We start from the raw sequence: 26,123 nt of genomic DNA, 5'->3' as shown, positions 1-26,123 counted from the left end.
GTGAGCTGAAGCAGTAAGTGGTTGCCCGGGGATCAAATCCTGTACCCATAGATTTTTAGTCTGGCATTAGCACAGTGAGCCACACTATTCAACAGTACGTCACATATCAGAACATTCGGGTCGACCGAAGCGTCCGATCCCACTCGTCGGTTTGACCCGTGACGTAAGGCTGTTTTGGTGTGTGACGTCACGACGCCGTGGAATTTAGTTTGTGAGAGTGGCGTGTTTGTAGGTGTCGTTTTGATGCGATCGGTGGTGCTCTCTGGTGGTGTTAGGTGATGGTTTTGGTTTAGTTTGCGAGTTTGGCGTCGTGTGTGAATTGCGTTTTTTATGTCTTTGGTAGGTACGGATATGACTGACAGGATCAACAGTTTTCAGTTGTCTGCTATGATGGGGGACAGTGCGTTGTCTCTAATAAAATTTCTTCAACTATTCGGATTTTTGGATGAAGTCGTGAAGTGTTCGGTATGTCGTGAATAAATGAGGCTTACTTAAAGTTCCGGCGTCGCGGACCAGGGACGGCTGTATGTGGAAATGTCGTAAGGATAACAGGTCAGGGGAAGTGTTCGATCCGAGTGTGTGGCTGTGAATGTTGGGAGCTGCTGTTGAGCTATGTAGGTCAAGGGAAGTGTTCGATCCGAATGTGTGGCTGTGAATGTTGGGAGCTGCTGTTGAGCTATGTAGGTCAAGGGAAGTGTTCGATCCCAATTTATGGGATCGGGAGCTGCTGTTGAGCTATATAGGTCAAGGGAAATGGCTGATTCCAGATGATATTGTGTTTAGTGGTATTTGGGGAGTTTTGTGATGTCGGTTTTTTTTCGTTGTTTTGCATGGTTTTGTATGGGGGTGGGTGTCTAAATTTGTTTATATTTAGTTTGTCCCCACCCAAAAACCCCCTATTTACCGCGCTTGTCCCGTTAGTGTCATTAAGCTTTTTGTGGAATGTGTGCGTGTTTGTTTTTCGATGTATTTTCGTCCTCATAATGTGTACGTAACAACTTTATATGTGCCATATTGGAATCGTGGTTTATGGTCGTTTCCGCCATATTTGTGAAGTCATGGGTCAAAGCAGACGGGCGGGATCGGACGCTTCCGTATTTCCGTTGTATTAATTCTACCTGGCTGTGTGACGTATTTTGGAATTTTGCAGGCTACATAGTACACAGCTGTAGGGGTTTACCATATGTTGAATGGTGGCTGCTGGTTGAAAATACAACTGCTTTAAGTGTTTGAACTTCTTAATAGAAATGTAACAGTATATAGATGCGTCTGGCACCAAATGGCCCACCAATAATCATAGAAGTTAATAATCCAAATGTGATCGTTCTCCCATCATATGTTCTCAGAATGGAATGTTCAGCTGTAACCCATCCCACAAGAGAAGTGCACTAACTGGAATCATCTGTTCATTATCTCTGTGGTAGTCTACAAAATGTTAATTAGACTAGATATACTAATTATCCCATAGATCATAGCAAGGACATTTTTGAGTATGTGGAACATGTGAGAAAACTTTTTGCCAGATGAAGTGTCTGTTTTGAAAAATCATTACACAGGGCCACTTCTTTTATAAACTGATAACTCATTGCTATATCATTGTCCCCCCCCCCTTTTTTTTTTACTTGTTGCATTTGATAAAGTACCTTATCCTTTCTAGATTCAAGAGCTTTCTCCGTCCTTTGCCACAACAGTTATAAAATGTTACAGTCTCAGCCGACTGATTGATTTTTGTCTGCAGCAGTATGCACTTTTTTGTAACTTCCTTTCAGATTAAAACTGTGTGCAGGACCAGAACTTTACTCTGGAATCTTGCCTTTTGTGATAATGCTCTTATTGAGTGAACTATTCCGACATGACTTACGCCCCTTAATCAAACGTTTACTTCCGCCAGGACTTCTTGCCTACCTTCTAAGCTTCACAGAAGCTCTCCTGTGTGCTAGACCCATATACCTGGATGAAGTTATATTGCAGAGAAGTGGCCTAGCCGAAGGTATTATTTCCAGAATGAGTCTTTACTGTGTAGTGGTATATATGAGCTGTTTTGATACTTCGTGGTAGGTTAAAACTGTGTCCTAGCTTCAGGGTAGAAAAACCTGGGTATTAAAAAAATAAAAACACCAACCCAGTGAGTAAAATTGTCTTTTTTGGGTCTTATTGTGTTCTTAGGATTTTTGGGATTATGGAAGTGTCAGATTCCACCTGTCTGCTTTGACCCATGATGTAATCAATATGGCAGAAACGGCTATTCTGAGCGTTTCCAATATGGCGCCTATGATGTTACTACATACACACGGCAAGAAACACGAAAGTACTTATAAATAAGACAATAACATCTCCCTCCAAAAGTTGGGAGTTTTAGGGAGGAGACAAGCTAAATATAACAGTAAAAAAACCACACACACACACACACACACACACACACACACACACACACACACCACAATCCCAAAACACACACGACGATGAACAAAAAACAATAATTACAAAATCTACAGGAATTGGACTCTTCCCTCGACCTTATAGGTCAACCGCAGCTGACGATACCAAAACACCAACACCTATATACAAAACTATGAAAATTGGAATCGCTCATTTCCCTTGACCTATATAGGTCAACCATAACTATTGATACGAAAAGTTCAACGCCTACAACTACGAAAAACAAAACAAAAACCACAACACCTCAAAGAGTCAAAAGTCAAACATCCCTACGTACATTAAAACACATTCAGTACACAACACCAACTCCCAAATTCCATTACACATAATATCCTCTGGAATCAGTCACTTCCCATCACCTATATAGCTCAACTGCACCTGTCGCTACCACATTGTAAAACACCAAAATTTACACCACCACTGTAACCATTATTACCACAAAACCCTAGACAAACAAAATTGGAATTGAACACTTCCCTTTACCTATGTAGCTCAACAGCAGCTCACGATATCCAAACACCCATAGCTACGATCACACATTGAAATCGAACACAACAGCAGTCATGATACCAAAACACCCATAGCTGCGACTGCGCATTGGAATCGGACACTTCCCTTGACATATAGGTCAACCGCAACTCACGATACCAAAACACCAGTACCTACGACCGCACATTAGAATCGGGCACAACAGCAGCTCATGATACCCTGGCTATGACCGCACATTGGAATCGGGACACTTCCCTTAACCTATATAGGTCAACAGCAGCTCATGATACCAAAACACCGATACCACCAACCAAACAACACAGAAGTACCCCACCAACCATCATAACACGCAAAAAATACACCCAAAAGAAAGACTACTTACCACAAAAAAGTTCTGGTGCTGCACTCTAGGTCACACACACACACACACACACACACACACACACACACACACACACACCAACAAAAAAAAAACAACCAAAAGAAACTCCCAACCCACCCACAACCTGCCACTCCCCACCACCACCCAACCTCCACACTCCCCCCAAAATCAAAGATTCATCAACAAATCAAAACCAAAAAATAAACAAATCTCAGTCACACACTACAACTCAGAAACAACTGCAACAAAATAGATCCTCCACAACGTAATCACAAAACAGCCGCCATCCCCCCCCCACCCCCCCACCTATTCCACAAAGATTACCAACTACTACACCCCTCCCCCTACCCCCTGAGCTTCAGCTGTCCACCCTCGCGACACCTCCTTAACCAACCACCTTCGGCCTAAGCGTTTTACTAATTGCCCTTAAAAAAAAAAAGAAAAATGCAGCAGTCCCCAGGGTCCCTCTTCGCCAACAATACTCATCTAAATGGCACTGAAGGTTAGAAGAACACCTCTTCCCCCTCCCAATAACTGACTTAACCACCCCCAAAACCCCTCTATCGTATTTGTGCATGCCCCAGTCTCATAATTCTTGAATTCTATACTATGGTTAACAACTAAATGATGATACCCCCTCTCACCCAACCCCCTATAAGATGAAAAAGCATTGGAAACTATTGTGCTGCCCTCCTCTATACACTCCTCATTTAAGCCCACCAGTTCACTTTTCGTGCACCCCTCCAAAGCCCTAAAAACACATTCTGAAAAACCAACCCCAGATACAATGGCCCCGCACACCCATACACCAACCAGAGACTTACACCTCTCATACTTCCTCTTCCCAAACTGCAACTCGTCAACCTCCACCACCATCCCAGGCCCACCAAACTTATCCCTGTACTGAATGTATTCCAAACAAACTTCCCTACAAAACGAAAACCAGTCAAAAACCACACTGGACTCGCATTCGGGAGGACGACAGTTCAATCCCGCGTCCGGCCATCCTGATTTAGGTTTTCTGTGATTTCCCTAAATCGCTCCAGGCAAATGCTGGGATGGTTGCTTTCAAATGGCATGGCCGACTTCCTTCCCCGTCCTTCCCTACTCCGATGAGACTGATGACCTCGCTGTCTGGTCTCCTTCCCCAAACAACCCAACCCCAACCCCCCAGTCAAAAACTGACCGCTCACTCACACCAGTCTCATGTGCACAAAAACTGTGAGGGGATCTATAACAAAAATAATATGTCATCAACACAATCTCTCACATGTCCAACCTAGACCTCTCAAACCAGGTACCAAGCCTTATGCAGTGCCATAGGTTGTCCCTACAACACCGCCAAATGTAGCAGTCCCTGGTCCAAGACGCTGGAACTTTTGCCAACTGCATTTCCTGCTGACACACAGTGCACTTCACAACTTCAGCCAGCAACCCAAATTGTTGCAGAAATTTTGTGAGGGACAGCATATTGTACCCTATTTCCGCATGCAAACGAGCACTGTTAAATTTATCCGTCATATCCATACCTAAAAAAAGCAGCCACAAATTAACACGTGACATACAGAAAGCAGCACTACAATAACTTAGACACAACAGAAACTTAATTGTTAACTCATTGAAACCAATTTCTGTCAAAGCACAATGAAAAACAACACCTAAACAGATCAGACAGGAAAACGACAAGGAACCCAATACATCACATAACATGCAAACCATAAACACACCACCAGAGGGCACCACCGACCACAACAAAATGACAGCTATAAACACAGCACACACATAAACTAAACTCCATGATGCTGTCGTGACGTCACACACCACAACACCCTTACGTCACGGGTCAAAGCTGAGGGGTGGGATCGGACGCCTCCATTGACCATGGGAATTTTGTGTTGTCGATTTATTTTCTCGTTTTGTGAGGTTTGTTATGGTGGTGGGTGTTTATATTTAGTTTGTTCCCATCCAAAAACCCCCAATTTCCCACGCTTGTCCCGTTAGTTTGATTATAATTTTGGAGGAAGATGTGTGTGTTGGTTTTTCGATCTGTTTTCATGTTTGTTGTCATGTTTGCATAATAACGTCTTAGACGCCATATTGCAGTTGTAGAGAATGGTCGTTTCTGCCATATTGGTGACGTCATGGGTCAAAGCAGACGAGTGGAATCAGACGCTTCTGTATTCCGTGTTTTTCATAGGTTAATAGGGGGGAAAAATTGAAAGGGGTCAATGTTATCCCGTGACGTGGGGTCACATTGATCCCTTAAATTTGTTTTATTATAAACATGTGCAGAATGGTCCTGGGATAAATGTTAGTGTAGTGTGGTATGAGTTTGGTCCCTGGAAAGGGCTCTCAAAGATCCCCATTGATAAGCTAGGTATCGGTGAAACACAAATTTCTATGAATGTAATTGTCAATCCTTTATTTTAAATGCACTACAAAAAACTTTTACTGACAAAACCATTAAACTTCTTTTCCTAAAATTCTTGCTGGAAATTTATGCAGAATTCTATGCCCATCAGCCTATAGCTGTGTTGGAGGCAGCTTGCCAATCACGCGACTGAATGGGACAGTGAAAATATCATGTTCATTTGGATCAAATGTAGTTTTCATTGAGTCAGTGGAGTAAAACTGCCTTTTCCTTTGTTGCAACTTTTTGAATAATACAAACATAATGAAAAATTTGCTTTCCCCTTTTTCCCCCAACTACTTTCACCTTAACAAATTTCATTTTGAGAGGAAGAAAAAAGAAGACAAGAAACCTTGACACTCACATTTAGTGAGCAGCAAATCTTCAACGACAGTATCATCTGAAGGATCAAAATTACGTTCATCAGTTTCCAGAGCTTCTGGCAGTTTCATTACATCAAGCTCATCTTCCGATGAAAAATTATCACACTTTAGGAAAAGATTTTTGTTGGCCTTTGAGACTTCTTCGCTAGCTGTGGATGACTTGAAACAACTAGGCTGAGGATAGCTTATATCATTTGTACCTGCAGACAGTTTGAACTTTTTATGTAGTGCAGATATGTTTTCATTTGATGACCTTTTGAATGATTTTGGGCCAATATTCAGTGTGTGAACAGCTATTCTTTCTTTTTGTATTTGAAAGGCTATTTTTTTCTTCTTGAAAAGAAGAATGGATACTTTAAATAAGAAACCAAAGATTAAGCTAGAGCTTTATTTTTCTTGTCCACGTCCTATTCCCCTGGGAGTTTAGAGCACAGCCTCTTGTTAATTTAGACGATCACTCAATTCTTCCAATGTTTCCTTATAGACATCTAAGTACCTTTACTAAGTTCTAGGCATTGCAGTTCAGTTTTTAATGTAGTTATGGCTTTACTGTGTGTTCAAACTGACGCTTTATTCTTTAATTTCACTGAGCACTAAAGTTGTAGTGAATTGTGTCCATTCTTGAAAGTTAAAACAGAACATGAATCTCAATCTAAAACTTGTGCAATAAACAGAAAATTTGAAACAACAGACTATCTTTGAATTTAAATTCATGGTTGCCCCAATCATATTTTGCAAACACTGATTATAAACTGCACTTTTGTTTTACACCATATTTAGGCAGTTACATGTGGATTAATGGAAATTCAGTGATGGTATTTTGGATGTTAATTTTACCCCTGAAGGAAAAAAGTTAGGAGGTAAATGTTACTCTTTTTTAAAGAAATATGAATTATTAATTGTTAAAATTGTTTGTACTATCAACAAGGTGAGACAACTTCATTAAAATGTGTGAATTTGAACATATAAGAACCTGATGATAGGATGAATCATTTCTTCTGGGCCAAGAAAGTTTTTACCAATTGATTTCGGAAGTAGATATGTAGGAAATGCTTAAAAAATTTTGAACTATGATTTTTTTTTAAATTTTGTTTTAAGATATGTGAATTCAAATCATTGGTTCCACTGTATTATATAATACTTTTTATTTGCAAGAAGATGTATAAGTTTATCCAGAAATGAAAAGAAAAGGGTGAATATGGCCATAGGGTCAGTGTTACCCCCATGGGGTCATAATCTCCCTATTTGGCAAATCACCTGTATGACAAAACACCCATGTTCTGCTGTGTGAAGAAGTCTGTAACTGCCTGCTTGACATCCTCATTGACACTTCAAGGCCTTTATTAAGGGACTGAAAGCACGATAATTGCATGGGGCGGATGCTTGACTGTCTCACACTTACATTGTTGTCCATAATGGATGAGACTGGCCACCCAGATTGACCTGCATTATGTGTTGAATTGCAACTGGCATAGAACTTGGGGCTCCATTCCATAACTGTGGTTTCCGACAGACATGCTGCTCCCTTACACAGTCTTCATTCTCTGACAGGTGTCTGCCATTATTTGTCCTTTGGCAGCCAAGAAAAGAATAACAGTGGGTGGGTCCTGTTTATATGCATTTGGTGATAAAATTGCTGTACTTTACGTTTTTGCATTTAGCACATGCACATCAGAAAGATACAGATCCCACACTATTCCAATGCCTGCAAGTCAGTGCTTATGTACTCGTATCGGAGTTGTGCCATGTTCCATATATGCTGCAGCAACACCCTCAAATGGAAACTTTTTGATTGCTCCTTATAAACTTTACTTTACAGTCACTATGATTCTAGATTAAAGTGCAAGAAAAGTTAAAACACTATATAATAAAATAAAGTTTTCTGACAGTAAATAGTTGCCCTCAATAAATATGATGGCTCTTTTGTGTAAGGTTACCTATTATTTTGTATATTAATTAAGTTTTTGTAATTAAATGTCATTGGTTTTTGCTGTTGACAAGTGTTTTTTTTTATTTGTGCTTTTTTTTTTTTTTTTTGGGGGGGGGGGGGGGGGGGATGGTCGGGTTAATGGTGACCATCCTGTCCAGACGGGGATTCAAACACAGTACATTGTTTTTCATAGGCATTGCTCTTACAATTAACTTGTACAGGTACAAGTTGTGTACTCTTGTCACAAGTTTTGTATTGCACTGCAATTTCTCCATTTAGTCCTGTGTGGGTTGTCTCCTCCAGATTCAACACCAACTACGTTCAGTTCTCCCTGTCAGGTATCAGCACTCTCATGTTGTACTTACCAAGATGAAAGTTTAGATCTTTTGTGTAGCATCCCAGAAATTTGCCTAATGTGGTAACAATCTTTCTCTCTTCCTGGAGGTCCCTCAGTATAAACTCCTTACAACACAGCTATCTGGAAAATTTCATTCACTTTGTGGAAAGGTATTTCTTACTCATGAGTCAAACTAAGTGGGACTGCAATCCATAGCATTTCACTTTCTTGGCACAGGACTTAACTTCATCTGGTGACAATACTATTCTATTATTTCCTACAGCCTCCAGAATTTGATCCAGCCATCTCAGATTTTCTATAAATGTTTGTGATATTATGATGAAGTCTTAATTGTACGTTTTTCATTAGGTATTGAATTGCAGCATTAAACTTCAATTTATCATTTGCACAAATGTGGAACTTTAATCCTCAATATCAAATTCTGCATTACTGAACATGAACCAAGTGAGTTGATACACTTAATGTAATGTACTCACATTTGGAAGAATGGCAGTTTGAGCCCCCAGCTAGCTATTCAGTTTAGTTTTCATTTATTTCCATTCCCAGTTGTGCAGAACATTTTATTTAGTAGCTCTCAAGGTGTTAAGCTCAAAAATTCAGTGTTGCTGTGAGCTGAAGTTACCAAAAGAAGAAATTTGCATAACTGCATTAGCAGATATTACGGGGCTCCTGCAAGAATGAAATTGTAAGTTTCGTGTGGTCTCTCGTGAGTCATTTCTTCTTCTCCTCTCATCTCTTTGTATCATGCACACAATTCTTTTCTAGTTACCCTGTTATTTTAATCATACCTTAGCTCTTGCCTCCATTTTGTAAGATATTCCTTCACTCCCATTCTTTAATGGTATAACATGCTACATCAACATGGTGGTTTTCTACTCAAGTTTCAATTTTTGTTCTATTAAGATACGTTAAAATGTTTCCAGGTATTACTTTATTGACGCCATAGGTTTTATACCACCAAATAAGATATTTTAAATTTCTTACGATACGTGATGACAATGGTCTGAGAACTGAAATTGGTCATAATACAAACAATTTATGTGGTGATTATCTGCTCTTGATTCTAAACTATCACTTGTTTTAAATATGTATAAGCTGTGGGGCACTATCTCCACAAAATATAGAAGGAAGGTGGTTAACACACATTCCTTCTTTGTTTTCACTGTTTAGTAATTTGAAAACTTCCATTAGGATTGCTGATGTAGAATATCTGACCCAGAATCTTCTTACAATTATGAATGTTTCACTATCACAAAGAGGTCTAATATTGTTGAATATCCTTGATAGAGCTTGAATCCTTTTGCAAAGTCTGTAAGTACAGATTTCAGGGACATTGACTCGCAGCTCTCAATTTTTAATAATCCAAGACAAAGTGGCAGTTTGTACTTGTTGCTTTTCTTTGTTGTTCCATTCACTACTTGCCAATGGCTCATCATGCTGTATCTACTTCTGAAACCAGTCCCGTCATTTATGTGATTAAAATCCAATGTGTTTTCAATGCTATTGGTGATAGTTGTAGTGACTATCTTGCACATCACAGAGAGTAAGCTGACAGTTCTATTATTACTTGTCTTGCCTGTTTCTTTTCTTATGAAGTAGAAAAATTGCAGCACTGCCCTGGTTTTGAGGAAATGTCTTCTTTAGCAAACATTCTGTAAACAGTATTGCAGTTTCCTTTATTATTTTGTGCTCCAGCTTTAACCATTACTATTAAAACACCTTTTTTCTTTATTATATCTTGAATTACTTTATTATACCCTTCATTTGGCATTTCTTCTAGAATGTCATTATTTTCACAGTCATCTGTTTGTGTTTCTTGTTCATCTCTTCAGCTGTATAAACATTGCAAGAAATCTTTGTGTGTTTGGACATTTTTCTCTCTGTTGTTAGTGTACCATCTGCCTTCTTAACTGATGAAATATGGCGTGCACCCAACAAAAGTTTTTTTTTTTACACTTATTGTTTCCAAATTGTATTTTCAATGTACCTTCTCAAATCCTCTTGAAGACATTTCTGAATAGTTCTGTTTAATTCAACATTTTCTATTACATTCGTACTATGGTTTGCTTGAAACTCGTACATTATCATCGGTAGCTGTCTTGATCCATTTGAAATTCTTTTGCTCCCTTCATTCTTGCAACATTTTATACTATAAACACAAGTACTGTTGTTAAATAATTGCCCCTAATCTCTTAAGTCTGTAGAATCCTAATTTTCTAAGATACTGGAGTTATTGTTTGATTTAATTTAGTGTACTTCCCTGTTATGTTATTACCGAAATTCTCATAATTTTCATTTTTTGATTCCTGCCTCATGACTCTATTCCTTTCTAAGTTTGTATGTGTTTTTCCTCTAGAAATTATGTAGGACCATGATATCTTGTAAATTTTTTTAATTCTTTGGTAAGATATAGGTTATGTTATTTTTAGTTCCATTGGTTCATTTTCCAAGTCCATTTTGTATTTATTGTGTTCTTGAAGAACATATTATAGACATACATGTCATATTCAGTGAATTCTGCTACAGCTAGGAGGGAAGCAGCAGGTGTGTAGGATAGGAAAATAGGAGAGAGGCAGCAGGGGTACAGAATAGGAATGAAACACAGGGCGCGGGAGTTGCTGTGTGTGTGTGTGTGTGTGTGTGTGGTGCATGATGATGATGGTTATTATTATTATTATTATTATAATACATGGTGGTGTGGATTGGGAGTGGGTGACAGAACAGAAGAGAGGGTGATTGTTGGATTGAGGACATGGGTGCAGTCGGTTAGTGGAGATTTATAGGAGTATTATAGGAATGAAGGATGTGTTGCAAGGATAACTCCCATGTGTGTAGTTCAGAACCTAGTTCTGTGGGTAAGAATCCAGATGACACACATTGGTTGTGAAGCAGTCATTAAACTTGAGCATGTTGTGTACAGCAGCATGTTCTGCCACTAGGTGGTCAACTCTGCTCTTGGCCACAATATAGCAGCGGCCATTCATTCTGTTGAGAAATTGCAACAGAGCTGGTTTATGAACAGGTTTACTACAGGTTCTGGAAATCAGGGAATTTCAAACATTTCAGGGGAATCGGGAGAATGTCAGGGAAATTTGAAAAAAAAAGAAAAAAGAAAAACACTGGAAAAATCTCATTTTTGTCTCAGTACATGAAATGGTTTGTTTACTGAAGTGTCTCGCATCGTCGCTGGCTGGATGCAGCTGAGTTCCATGCGCCGCTTCCCTCCTTCCTCATTACTACTGTTTCTCCCCTTCCTACCACTCCCATCAGCTGCCACCACTTCTTGCCACTAGCCTAGCAGCTGCCAGTGAGAGGCAGGGAGGAATGAGGAGTGGCTCATGTGGATCCGATTCTGACACTGTAGATGCCGTGGCTGGAGACAGCAATCATGTGTGCATGAGTTGTGTGTGAGTTATTGTGTGAATGTATGTGTGCTCTCATTGTCTTATAAAAGCTGTGGCTAAAAATTTAGTTGCGAGAATGTGATTGTCTTTTCTACATGTCTGTTTGCAGCTCAGCAATCATTTTTATATTGAGTTGCTACCTGTTTTCCGTATTGATTCTCAGAGTATTTGGACAAGTTATCTGTTGCATGGATAGATCACCGTGGTTTCATTTCATCAACATGCTGTCTGTAGTTCATGAATAGCTGGTCACATGAGTGGAATCCCACAACAGGCCAGAACCGCAGGCCGTTTCTGCAGGTGTTGTAATGGATTGGGCCTGCTGATCTAAAGCCATTTGGTTCCCACGAATGTGCAGGCCCTGCCCGTCAGATCTCATCTCACGATCTGCCCACAGGCCGGGTCAGTTTGTGTGTAGTGTAATGCAGTGGATTTTCATGGTTTATCCATGGACCCAGTGCTGCAGTGCTCCTCAGCAGGCCAGAGGCCATAGGCTATGGATTTCAGGAATTGCAACAATCTCACCGCAAGTACGTTGTACAGTGTGGCATTTTATTTGTTCTAGTACATATTGGCAATTAAAAAGTAGTTTATGTGTTAGAAAGTATGGATGGTAAGAAGAAGAAAATTGTGTCAGTTGCTAGCAGTTTGTATGCTTTATATGGATGGTAAGAAGAAGAAAATTGTGTCAGTTGCTGGCAGTTTGTATGCTGTATGCTCAAATATTTCTCAAAAGAAAAATCACAAAATACCTGTAAAATAATAGACATAACACAGTGGGTAATAACCGACAGTAACAAACATAGTAGAACCAAATTTTATTGGCGGTCACCTATAGTGTTGGTTAACACAATTCATTCCCACCGTATAAACTTCTTTCAAGAGGCCTACTTTTTTCTGAGGTTGTTTCTGGACTCAGTGAAGGTATATTAAATCCGTCTTGTGATTCCAAGGAAATGCGTTTTTGTAACCAAATGTGTTTCATTATATTCAAATAAAATAACATCAGTGGTCTTAATGAAACACATATACCATTTGGCTTGCTTTCTCCATCTAAAAACATTTCATCACAAAAGATGTCGATGTTACTTAAGATATTTGCTCACATCAGGAAATGCCATATGCTTGCAAATTTTGTTTAGATATTTCCTTGTTTGCACTATTGTTTCTTGTACAGTAGCTGCAAAGACAGTGTGTCAACTTTATGTCTTAACTTACTCTTGAGATTTTAAAATTTGTCAGGGAAAAATGCTAAGACTAGCCTGGAAATCAGGGAAATATCAAGGAATTTCACTTGGGGAAACTTATGGCAACTCTGATGAAGTAACAGCTTTTGCAAGTGGCTCTGCCTCTGATGGGATAGGATAGGCCTGTCGCAGGACTAGTGTAGGATGTGCCAGGTGGGTGAATTGGGCAAGACTTGCATGGGATATGTACCTGTGGCAAGGGCTTCTGACTGGGAGTAGCTTTGGGGTCGACCAGGATGTTACGTAGATTGGGTGAGCAGTGTAATACTGCTTTAGTAGAGGTAGAAAGGATCATTGCATTATTTCTGGATGTGATGATACGTAGTTGAAGCCCTGGTGTAAGATATGCCTCAGTTGCTCCAGTTCAGGATTATATTCAGTGATGCGAAAGCTCCTTTGCAACTGTTTTTGTGGGGATAGTGCATGCCTGTGAAGGCCTTTGTGAGACTGTCACCATACTGCCAGGTCAAGCAGAAGGAAAAAAGTGTGTGTGAGGGGAGGGATTCATGCAGGTTCGAGAGAGAGAGAGAGAGAGTGCTATCTCTTTAAAGGATTCATCCAAAAGTTATTCTTTTTTGTCTACCTTTCAGCGAGTCAGTGCTTCTACTATTTAGTGAATTCTCCTTTATACCCAAATTATTTACTGTGTATGGTCTCTGTCATTTATGATGTCATAACTGAAGTTTCCCTCTGAAGAATTGTTGTTTATGATTTGTTGTACTTTCATGGTAGGATATCCCATTGCCATACTGGAATTTGCTTTCATCTTGTAGCTTCTGTAACTTGTTTTGGGGATATTCTGCCTCCTCCGTAGAATTGAGCACATAGATATATTTGAGTGAATGATTTCCATAGAATGTATTTTGTATTTTTTTGACAAGTCTCTCTGTTTTTTCAGGAATGCCTTCACTATGTGTTATATTGTTTTTAATTTTCTTGTTCACAATGAAGTCTGCATTTAAATTTCCTGTATGCATTGTTCCTCTGTAATAAAACATATGTCTTCATTTTAATTCTGTTTGGTCTGCATTTTCTGTGATTCTTCTGATAACCCCATTTGAAATTATTTCATTTCTCTTCCAACTTCACTAGCTTTGTGTGGTCCATTCTATATCTATTTAGCAACTTTGTGTAGCAAAGCGTGAGTGTAGAAGTAGCTGAGCATGCCTTGGGGCCTAAAACCATTGCCCAAGTTACCTTAGGCCACTACTTCATGTTTTTTCATGTAGGCTTTAATACCAACAATTCAGGAAGTCACATGTGTCGGTAAGACCTCCCACAATCATACCCATGATACATTTCCCTAGCAGTGACCAAATACTTTAATAAGGCATATCAAAAGTGCTAAACCTTGACTGAGCTGTGCTCACTGAAGTTACAGCCCAAGCTCAGATGCTTCTGAATTCAGAACCTTGGATCAACACAATCAGATAACATGCCACAGATCACACAGTCTCCTGTCAGTACCTTTATTTGGCAGTCAAGTATTCAGTTAGCTCTAGAAGAAGTTGGCATTGGCTAGTTTATTACCAGCTAGTGATAGCCTGATTCATCTCTGTTCAGCAAAGTGCCTTTGACTGAGCTTCAGTACTAACACTTCAAGGAGGCACATTTATGTGAGTCATGGCAAATTTATTTCCAAAGAGTGCTGTACGAATAGAAAATAACAACTATATTGAATATTTACTTACCCTCACTTTGTCTATAATAATACTGAGCAAGGTGGCGCGGTGGTTAGCACGCTCGTCTTGAATTCAGGAGGACAGTGGTTCAAATCCACATCTAGTTGTCCAGATTTAGGTTTGCCATGATTTCCCTAAATTGCTCCAGGCAAGTGCCAAGATGATTCCTTTGAAAGGATTTTTTTTTTTTACCATCCTTGAAACAGTTTGAGCATGTACCATCTCTAACGAATTCATTGTCAACATGATGTTAAACTCTAATCATCCTCATTTGTTTTTTTGTTTAATATTCTATCAAGCCAAAAACAAGGGACAGATGTACTGTAACAAAAACAAGGGACAGATATACTGTAGTGTGATAGTCCTTACAGCTGATTGTAGTGATTAAGACACTGCACAGGAAGGACTGGCATTCAGGACGAATGGAGTTCAATTTCCATCTGGCCAGCCAGTTTTATGTTTTCCTTGGTTTCACATAAGGCAAATGCTGGGATGTTTGTTACAAAAATTCAATGTAAGTTCAGGAAAAACCACTTGTGTGAACCAGAGCTCATGTTGTTCACACATTATTTGTTGCAAATAATAGATGCAGATGAAAAGGGAGAATACATCTAACCTAGATTTCCAAAGTGTCAGACACCGTACCACATTGTCGAGTAACTGGCAACATAAAATTGCCTGAAATATTTTCAGAGATATGTGATTGTCTCAAAGAATTTTTTGAGTAGTGAAACCTAACATACTATTTTCAGTGGTGAATGTTCAACAGAATCAAAAGTAACTTCAGATGTGCCCCAAAATAGCATAATAAGGTCACTAATGGTGTTAATAGAAATAAACTTTTTATCACATGAGGTCAGCAGTACCATCAAACTGTGCTTAACACTTTAAGTACTGGTCAGTGTGCATAGATTTCCTGTACATTGAATGACCAAGCTATCCTCCTGCCTGCCATTGAACTAAAACATTCAAGAACAGAAGCCTGCTATCCCTCTCCAATTTGACAATAAATTTAATGTTGGGATGGACACCGTTCATGTGGTTGATGAAATGCTGCTGTGTATTTTCACCATGAGGCCATATCAAGAAGGTGGCACCAACATATCAAAGGAAACAAGATGGTCGCAACCTTGCAGAATTCAGAGCTTGCTCCTCAAACTGCTCCATGAAAAGATTGCGATCACCATAGACAGTGGGGATTCCATGGCTGTGCCATATGTCATCTCATAATAGTCATTAAGGTACATGAAGTACATTGTCATTAAGGCACGGCGGGACAGCTTTACGATCTCAGGTGAAAACTGTTGCACCAAAATGTCCAACATTAATTTTATGGAAAGGGATGACAAGCATCTGTCCCAGTTTGGTCATTTGGTGTACAGAAAATCTACGCTCACTGAAGGGTACTTAAACACCAACAGATTTCACCAACCTGTACACAAGAAAGCAGCACTGAACACATTAGTACACAGGGCAAATATTATATCTGGCGATGTCCATTTAGAGTGTGAATTTCAGCATTTGAAGCCCGTGTTGAGAGAAAATGATTATAGTAAGGAAGAAACTGCTAAAGCTTTCAAGTGCCACCGACCAAAGGCACCTCATGAATCAGTGGAAGAGGCCAAGACAGCTGCATTCCTTCCACACTGTGGAACAACTAGTAGCAAGATAAGGTCATGCTGAATAATCATGGACTGAGACCAGTGTTCCAGCACACCTCCAAGATAAGAGATACGTTACACCTCATTAAAGACAACATAGGTCTTAGAGTTCCTGGTGTGTATGGTGTCCCCTGTGAATACTGTAGTATGTACATAGGCCAAACCATTCACACTGTTGCCGAGCATTGTGCAGAGCATTCACGACACATCAAACAAAGGTAACTTGAAAAGTTGACCGTGGTGGAACATTGCCTAGAAACTGCACATAAAAACAAATTTGAAAGAATGAGTATTTTGCTTACAACATCAGTAGAGCATGGGGATAGGCTTTGGGCATTGAGCGAAAGCAAAGATGTAGACTAGTGCTAGTAGAGATTCAGGAGCGGCAGTTTCAAACATGACACTGGCCGCTCGCACCATGTGGAATCACTTGGTGCCACAGCGGGACAGAGCTGCTAGGAGCTATCCAATTTTCCTTCTGTATGGGCACCACTCCAGCCCTCTCTGGAAGGCTCTAGATGCTGCCGTTACATCTATATAAGAAAAACACTGTGCCAGCCCCAGCAGTCAGTGATTTCAATTCCTGATGATGATGACGGAGACAGCTGTCGTACACTCAAGTGTTTTATTTGAAATGATATGACATGTAAACTGAGAAGATTTTATTGAACCTTGCCACCATGAAAGACTGCAAGGACACAAGTACCTTACCTGATGCGTCATTTTGTTTTGTGATAAGACAAGAGAAATATATTGTATTGGTAATAATCAGCTCTCTGGACACAATATTAGTCCCCACCCCTTAAAAAGAGTACATTGGTTACTTTGGGGTGCTATAGGTGGTGTAGAACTAATACAAGATGGTCATGTGACATCCCGCTCCCCCTCCCCATCTCTTACATAACTTGTGGCAGTGAAGTGATGAGCATATGCAGGCCAGTTGTATGGAATCATCACAGTAAGATGGATCAATTTGGAGGAGTGACAGAATATCAGAAAGGAGTTGTGTTTGGATGCGTTTGTGAACACAGCATGAATGAAAATGACTGATTTATTGTGGTGCGTCAGTGTGGACTTTCCCGTGTGTGTACATGCAATGGTGCACTACTCACAGACGCATAACATGGCATAACAACAGTGTTCATAAAAGTGTCCTGACTGACAGGGTACAGAGAAGAATGTCATGCCTTGCCAATAACAAACAGTTTCAGAGCTGGCAGGAATTGCAGCTGCCAGTGTATGCAGGTCCACCTCAGTTGGTTTCTAAGAGTTCACTGCAGAGGGAACTTCATGCGATTGACATTTGGAATAAGGTGCCTCGTAAAAGGACATTGCTCACAGCACCACATAAAGCTACATATCTTCATTGGGCCAAATAAAAAAAGAAACTTAACAGTAGCTGACAGGTGACATATGGCATGGTCTGATGAGCCACAATTTTGCCTCTTTTCATATGCAGTGAGGCATGAAGTAGTACTATGGCCCAATGATGTGTTTAACCCATGGTGTGTATGTGCAGCATGCAGTTCAGGCCAGAAGTGGTTATATGATGTTTTGGGGTTTTGTTTCATATCACGACTCTGGCCCACTCATTTAGGCTACCATCAGCATGAACCAGGACATTTATTTGCATATTATCGGTGACCAAGTGTTGCACTTTCTGTGACATCTTCATGATGTGTTTGCTGTGAACACTCATGTCTCCAAGATGATAACATTAATGCTCACAAGGATGCATGCATATGTTTCTGGTTTGACAAACACTCAGGCACTCTGTGACAATTTTGACTGGCCTGTTAAATAACCCGATCTTTATCCCACAGAAAATGTCTGTGATGATTTGGAACAGTGGGTGCAGTGTACCAGTGTCCCCATAATTTGGTAGCTCTGCAAGTTCTAATAATCAGTGAGCGGCTTCAGGTTGATATGCTACACACAAAAAAACTATTGTACTCTCTTCCTTGCCAAATTGTGGCCATTATCAAGACTAAAGCTGGTGTTTCGTGCTATTAATGTGCTGCCTCCTATGGGTGACTATTTTTTTCATGGTGTGCTCATCATGAATATCTATAGGAAACATGGTTGTTCTGGTTCTAGCTTATAAGAAAAAAGTGAATGATGGATTGTTATGGGTCAACAGAAAGTTGCATTCCTGTAAGGGATGATACATATGGAGTCCTCTGTCTGCCCCACAATCAAATCCCAGCAGAACTACATCAGTGTAGTCTAAGGAACTCTGGACGTATGTACAACCATTTTCCTGGATCAAAAGCACTCGTTCATGCAAAAGCTGAAAAGATGTTGTAGAGAAAAGTATTACTGATGGGAAATACACAAATTGGTTTAAAGCAACTTGGCATCAGAATACCTTCCATCCAAAAAGTTCTGAGACTGATTGTATTCCTAGTGTAGAAGCACTGCCAGCACTGTACCTTTGGCAGCAGTTTGAACTAATAACTGTAAATTACAGATGTGCTTTCTTTCAAAACTGCAACATAGTAGTTTGTTGTGTAGAAAGACAGTGATCAAATTGAAATATGGTCTACCGTACAGATCAGGTCAGTTTAACCACTACGAAATGCAACATAGTAGCTTGTTGTGTAGAAATGGAGAAAATTAAGAGAGATGGAGCATTTCTCTAAATACACTCCTGGAAATGGAAAAAAGAACACATTGACACTGGTGTGTCAGACCCACCATACTTGCTCCGGACACTGCGAGAGGGCTGTACAAGCAATGACGACACGCACGGCACAGTGGACACACCAGGAACCGCGGTGTTGGCCATCGAATGGCGCTAGCTGCGCAGCATTTGTGCACCGCCGCCGTCAGTGTCAGCCAGTTTGCCATGGCATACGGAGCTCCATCGCAGTCTTTAACACTGGTAGCATGCCGCGACAGCGTGGACGTGAACCGTATGTGCAGTTGACGGACTTTGAGCGAGGGCGTATAGTGGGCATGCGGGAGGCCGGGTGGACGTACCGCCGAATTGCTCAACACGTGGGGCGTGAGGTCTCCACAGTACATCGATGTTGTCGCCAGTGGTCGGCGGAAGGTGCACGTGCCCGTCAACCTGGGACCGGACTGCAGCGACGCAGTGATGCACGCCAAGACCGTAGGATCCTATGCAGTGCCGTAGGGGACCGCACCGCCACTTCCCAGCAAATTAGGGACACTGTTGCTCCTGGGGTATCGGCGAGGACCATTCACAACCGTCTCCATGAAGCTGGGCTACGGTCCCGCACACCGTTAGGCCGTCTTCCGCTCACGCCCCAACATCGTGCAGCCCGCCTCCAGTGGTGTCGCGACAGGCGTGAATGGAGGGACGAATGGAGACGTGTCGTCTTCAGCGATGAGAGTCGCTTCTGCCTTGGTGCCAATGATGGTCGTATGCGTGTTTGGCGCCGTGCAGGTGAGCGCCACAATCAGGACTGCATACGACCGAGGCACACAGGGCCAACACCCGGCATCATGGTGTGGGGAGTGATCTCCTACACTGGCCGTACACCACTGGTGATCGTCGAGGGGACACTGAATAGTGCACGGTACATCCAAACCGTCATCGAACCCATCGTTCTACCATTCCTAGACCGGCAAGGGAACTTGCTGTTCCAACAGGACAATGCACGTCCGCATGTATCCCATGCCACCCAACGTGCTCTAGAAGGTGTAAGTCAACTACCCTGGCCAGCAAGATCTCTGGATCTGTCCCCCATTGAGCATGTTTGGGACTGGATGAAGCGTCGTCTCACGCGGTCTGCACGTCCAGCACGAACGCTGGTCCAACTGAGGCGCCAGGTGGAAATGGCATGGCAAGCCGTTCCACAGGACTACATCCAGCATCTCTACGATCATCTCCATGGGAGAATAGCAGCCTGCATTGCTGCGAAAGGTGGATATACACTGTACTAGTGCCGACATTGTGCATGCTCTGTTGCCTGTGTCTATGTGCCTGTGGTTCTGTCAGTGTGATCATGTGATGTATCTGACCCCAGGAATGTGTCAATAAAGTTTCCCCCTTCCTGGGACAATGAATTCACGGTGTTCTTATTTCAATTTCCAGGAGTGTAGAAGCTGCTGTCATTTTCTGTCTGTTCATTTGCTAGGAAAGAAAAAGAAGAAGAAGAAAAATAGATTTTGCTGTGTATAGAACAAGAACTAGTTAATTGAGCAAGAACATTTGTATAGGTAGCCTAGCTGCAGCATGTCCCTGTTCACCATTTGTAAATTTTTTGAAAGATACTTATAGGACAATGTACCAAAGTCAGTTGACACAACCCCTCACCCATCTTCAGTGCATAGAAATTCACAATTGTAATATGTCCTATGATGAATAGATTGTATGACTTGTCACAGTAACTGTCATACGTTCTAACTGAAGATAAAGGAAGACACTTTATTAACTTTCACAAATTCTTCCATCTGTAGAATGGTGGGTAGTTCTTGTAGTTGTAAGACTTGCCATCAAGAAGTATTACATCTTACAGTCACAAAATTGGCCACAAGTGTCGCCTTAGTGATAGTATCAGTCAAAACTGAGGAATGATCATTCTGCAGTTGAATAGACAAGAGAGAATACTACAGATTTCTTTGAAAGTTGGAACTCACACTGCCAAGATGAAAATTTCATAAGCCTGATAGACTAACAAATTGAGAAATTGCATCTACATACATATTCTGCAAGTCACTGTAGAGTGCTAGCAGAGTGGTACCTTGTACCACTAATAGCTGTTCCCTTTTCAGTTCCACCCTTGAATCAAATGTGGGGAATATAACTGTCTATGTGCCTCTGTACTAGCTCTAGTTTTGGCTTTGCAGTCTTTATGTGAGATGTACATTGGCAGCAGTAGAATTGTTCTGCAGTCAGCTGCAAATACTGGGTCTCTAAATTTTGCCAATAGTGTGTCATGAAAAGAAGGGAGTCCCATATGAACTTACAAAGTATCTCCATAATACATGGAAGTCTAGGAATGTGAAATCTGCTTGTTGCCCTTCATTTGTAGTTCACAGAATGTAATGTGAGAAAATGGTATGCTGAGTTTCACACAGGTGATACTTTTTAAATCCATGCTGATTTGTGGACAGAAGCTTTTTTGTCTCAAGGAAATTTATTGCATTCGAGCTTAGAATATGCACAAGAATTCTGCAGCAAACCAATGTTAAGGACATAGGTCCAGCATTTGCTATTGTGGCTCTGTGACTATGTCAATAAATTACATAATCAGAAAACAGAGGCGATGGGGTGACTAGGAGCTCTAAGGACTGTCAGTGCATCCGAGGTTGGCTCCCTTAACTGAAGAAAAAGGAAGGAAGATTAGAATTTAGTGGCTGAATTGAATGAGGACAGGAAAAGAAATGAGCTCTGTATTTTGCAAAAACAGACATAATGTCTTATGGGATAACAGCACTCAGTGATTTTATAATGTTACTTAAAATCAGTCTTGATTGCAAATTTTTTATTCATATGACCGGTTTCGGTTCATTCAGAACCATCTTCAGATCTGATATTTCAGTTACAGGAGTAACCTGTCCAAATCCAGTGACTTTCACATGCTACATCACATCATGACGTGACGTAGCATGTGAAAGTTGCTGGATTTGGACGGGTTACTCCTGTAACTGAAATATCAGATCTGAAGATGGTTCTGAATGAACCTAAACTGGTCATATGAATAAAAAATTTGCAATCAAGACGGATTTTAAGTAACATTATAGCTCTGTATTTTTCAAAGGAACTACCCTTCAGTTGATTTAGAGAACTCACAGATCACCTACATCAACACTGCCAGAGGATGATTTCTATCTTCATACTCCCAAATAGCATGTTCATTATTAGACCTACTCTTTTATTGCCCCTATTTAATTTTGTAATGATAACCTTGTACTCACCTGACCAGAAATCTTATTCTTCCTGGCATTGCATTTCACTAGTCCTAATGCTCATTATATCTAACTTCAGTCTATCCATTTCTCTTATCAGATTTACAGAATAGAACTGCGTGTCTTTAGGAAATGTAACAGTTCTACTTACCTCTTACTTACAAGCATATCACAGTACCATCATAGGAGGCCTATGTCTGCTAATGTTACTAGTCCATATCAGCTAGTCATTCAGACTTTTACACTTACGACTACTGAAAAGGCTGCTGCACATCTTCAGGAACAAAACAATAGTCTGCTCTCTCCCCAAATACCCATCTGATATGGTTATTTGTTGGTATGGGTGTCTGGATCATTGAGGCATGCAAACCACTCTGCAGCTGGAAGTCTCACAGTTTGCGAGGGAGTAGAAGAGTATATGTCATTATTAGGCTTGAAAGGTACTCCATATTTTAACTTTCTTCATCTCAGCTTCCACTTTCATGAGCTAATTGAACATTTTGTGGTAACAAATGTTTGTTTAAGGCACAAAGCAATATGTGATGTAATTTTCACAGTTACAGGAAAACCATGAAATTAGAAACTTCATACAAATTAGTCTTGGTTGATTTGTTAATGATGAAGTTTTCTTTGAATCTCCTCTCCACAACACAAAAGTTACCCTTGTTTCCATGAAAATTAGTCCCTATAATGAGAACATCCCAAAATATTTCTGTTGCTTTGTACAGTTTGATCAGCTTTAACATTTCATCTATGGACTAAATTTTCAAAGGTATTGTCGCTAGAATGGGATTTAAATGCGAGAGCTGCTCACAATGCAAACGGTGTGTGAGTTATTTGAGCTACTTTCTGAGAGTGGAGTTGTTTCCTGTCTACTCAAGAGTCAGCTTAGATGCAATTAAAATGACAGTGTGATGTCTATACCAGCTGCTGTAGAAAGTTGAATGCAATTACTATGAAGCTCCTCATTTTTTTTGAACCCTCCTGGAGTTGTACCACTTTTGGCATTTTTTCCGTTACCTTAAACCTCAGAGAGATTTGCTAAGTAGATCATCACGTTATTAGTCTTTTCTCTCTTGAGCATAGGTCAAACAATGTAGCTGGTTTATGGTATTGGCCTTTAGTAGACACAGTGTTGTATTTTGATTTCAGTGAGTGGCACTATTAAAGGTCTCGTCTACTGTAAAGTAAACTGAAACATCACTAAGCTTGATGGGATGCTCTTGCCTTCCTAAAACTGAAGAAATCGCACATACTCCCTGTTATTTCAAGATATACTCTTCAGTGCCTGCTCTGGATAAAAGTGTGGCTTGACGTTTGACATGTACACAAAGTATTGCCAAAATGGGTTATGTTATGTAATACAGATAGTCATAAGCTCTACAGGAAATTGTTCTTTGCAGCTTTCAACTACGATTCTGACTCCTTGCGTGTAGTACCAGCAGTACATAGTTCAATAACTGACAGTGACATGCTGTGACTATTGGGTGGAAGGTACTGTATATACATGAAAGAGAGGATTTAAAACACCCTCATGTAAAGCATTACTTGAGTTCCATTTTATTAAGTGAGAGAAACTAACAAGGCTCTGAAAACATTCAAAGAAAGGCAGTTTCCTTGTGACTGGTTGCTTCAGTAAAAAGGTTGAAGAAACTGCAATGGGAAAGGGATGAGACACTGAAAGCAAATTATTTTCATTAGAACTGCTCTTCAGATTTTCAGAGTCTGCACCATCAGAAGCTTTAAAGTATGCATTGTTAATTGGGCCCTATCTAGATATGGTAGATGAACCAGAATGATAAGAAACTTCCTGGCAAATTAAAACTGTGTGCCAGAGTGAGACTCGAACTCGGGACCTTTGCCTTTTGCAGCTAAGCGCTTTACCAATGGTGCTATCCAAGCATGACTCATGACCCATGACCCATCCTCACAGCTCTACTTTTGCCAGGAAAGTGTCTGTGAAGTTTGGAAGGCAGTAGATGAGGTACTGGTGGAAGTAAAGCTGTAAGGACAGGTCGTGAGTTATGCTTGGGTGCTCAGTTGCTGGAGCACTTGCCCGCAAAAGACAAAGATCTCGAGTTCGAATATTGGTCCGGCACACAGTTTTAATCTGCCAGGAAGTTTCACATCAGCACACACTTTGCTGCAGAGTGAAACTTTCATTCCAGAATGATAAGACTGGAGTGATTAGAGTAGGGTATATAATGAAGTTGTGGTATCATGATTTTTCTTTTGCAGAACTTGTAAGTATGCTAAGCTCTATTGATGATGTAGGTTCTGTTGATGAATTTGTCCAGACAGAGGTTGCCATACTAATTTCTAATGAGACCCAAGCTATGTGTAATACAGTGGTCTCTGTGAAGCTAGAATTTCAAAAATTTGTAAACAGTTCTTCATGTGCTGTGTAGTTCCTTTCTTGTTGCTTATCCCATTAGAATTGACTGTGTATCTCTGCAAGTTGACAAAGTGACCAAATAAACCTGTCAAAAACTGCACAGCTCCTCACTTTATTTTGTGTGTGTGTGTGTGTGGGGGGGGGGGGGGGGTGTCTTTCCCAGAGAAGGTTCCAGAACACACCCTTGTATCACAATATGCCATTTGCTGTTTTGCTTTATTAATAACAAGCATATGGTTCCATTTTACATTGTTCCGGACAGTCAAACTATATTCTCTTACTAAATTAGTTTCATCAGTGAAAAGTTTAATTCAGCTGTTGATACGATTAGTTACCAAGAATGAAGTGGAACTATTTTTGTTGGTTATCTGGTGGTAAATAGCTTAAATGCATCCATATATAAATTTCATGTGTAACAGTGACGGTATATTTCTGATCATGATGATTATTATGGTTGAGATTTTTAGAACATGTACCTAATTAGCATGAGATTTGATGAACTGGCATGAAATTAATGTTTTCCTACATGCAGGTACTTCAGATGCGATCGGTGGACAATCTTTCATTAGTTGCGGAAGTAACAAAGGACATAACTTTCAGCACGGCTGATAAGGTATGGGAATTTTCATATTTGTTAGTAATATATAGGTGTTTAATTTATTTTTTTTATATTTTCTGTGAAAATACAAGAATTTTTTATGTGGGTGTATATAGTGCCGAATTATCAGTTAGTTAGTTAGTTAGTTAATTAGTTAGGTACTTAATTAGTTAGTTACTTAATTAGTTAGTTACTTAATTAGTTAGTTAGTTTCATGTTCCATGGGTCATTTTGCATGATAAATTTTAATGATGTGGAACTAGTCATTTTCAGTTAGAAGTCTATTGAAGTTTCTACTCAGTGCTGCACTTTCTTATCCACATTGTTGGCGTCAGCAACTGTGGCAGCTAGTCTTTCATTGAGTGATTTCAACAACCACCGGATTAGTTGCATATCTGTCTTCAACATAGGCTGAAACAAATTTTAAACTCATTGATGTATTAGATTGATGCATAAGTTCATAGTGTTTTGCACATTGGTATTTCGGCTGCTATGGGTTTATTTATCTATGTCATTTCTTATATGTAGTTCACTGTTGCTATTTGAGTGCACATACTCTCATTTTGAGATAGTGAGTGGAGATGTGGACACTAGAAAATGGAGTGCCAAATGGAGAAATGGCAGTATTTCCAACATATTCTTGTGTTTGAGTTGAAAGTCTATTGACAGCAGCAGAGGCAACCAGAAGTATTTGTGCCATGTATGGGGATAATGCCACTGGACAGAGCATGACAAGAAAATGGATTTTTCGTTTTGAGGAGGATCGTTTTGACATTAGTGACTCTCCATGTTCAGGAAGACCTTTGGAATTCGACAAAGGTTATTTAAACACATTGATCCACAATGAGACATGTCAATGTACTCA

The 26,123-nt window shown here is 40.2% G+C and overlaps 1 protein-coding gene across 2 annotated transcripts in view; it reads left to right on the top strand.

Moving 5' to 3' along the window:
- Positions 1-26,123, top strand: part of LOC126184503 (tRNA (guanine(6)-N2)-methyltransferase THUMP3-like) — a 125,267-nt gene that overhangs the window by 1,636 nt on the left and 97,508 nt on the right. For both annotated transcript variants that reach the window (XM_049926895.1, XM_049926896.1), the window contains exon 2: positions 25,193-25,273. In XM_049926895.1, coding sequence (XP_049782852.1) covers positions 25,193-25,273 — 81 coding nt within the window. The remainder of the gene's footprint in view (positions 1-25,192; positions 25,274-26,123) is intronic.

The sequence above is a fragment of the Schistocerca cancellata genome, chromosome 4 (assembly GCF_023864275.1).
Source record: "Schistocerca cancellata isolate TAMUIC-IGC-003103 chromosome 4, iqSchCanc2.1, whole genome shotgun sequence".
In the NCBI taxonomy this organism is placed as follows: domain Eukaryota; kingdom Metazoa; phylum Arthropoda; class Insecta; order Orthoptera; family Acrididae; genus Schistocerca; species Schistocerca cancellata.
Note: the sequence above shows the minus strand (reverse complement) of the source record. Positions and strands in the feature narration are given on the sequence as shown.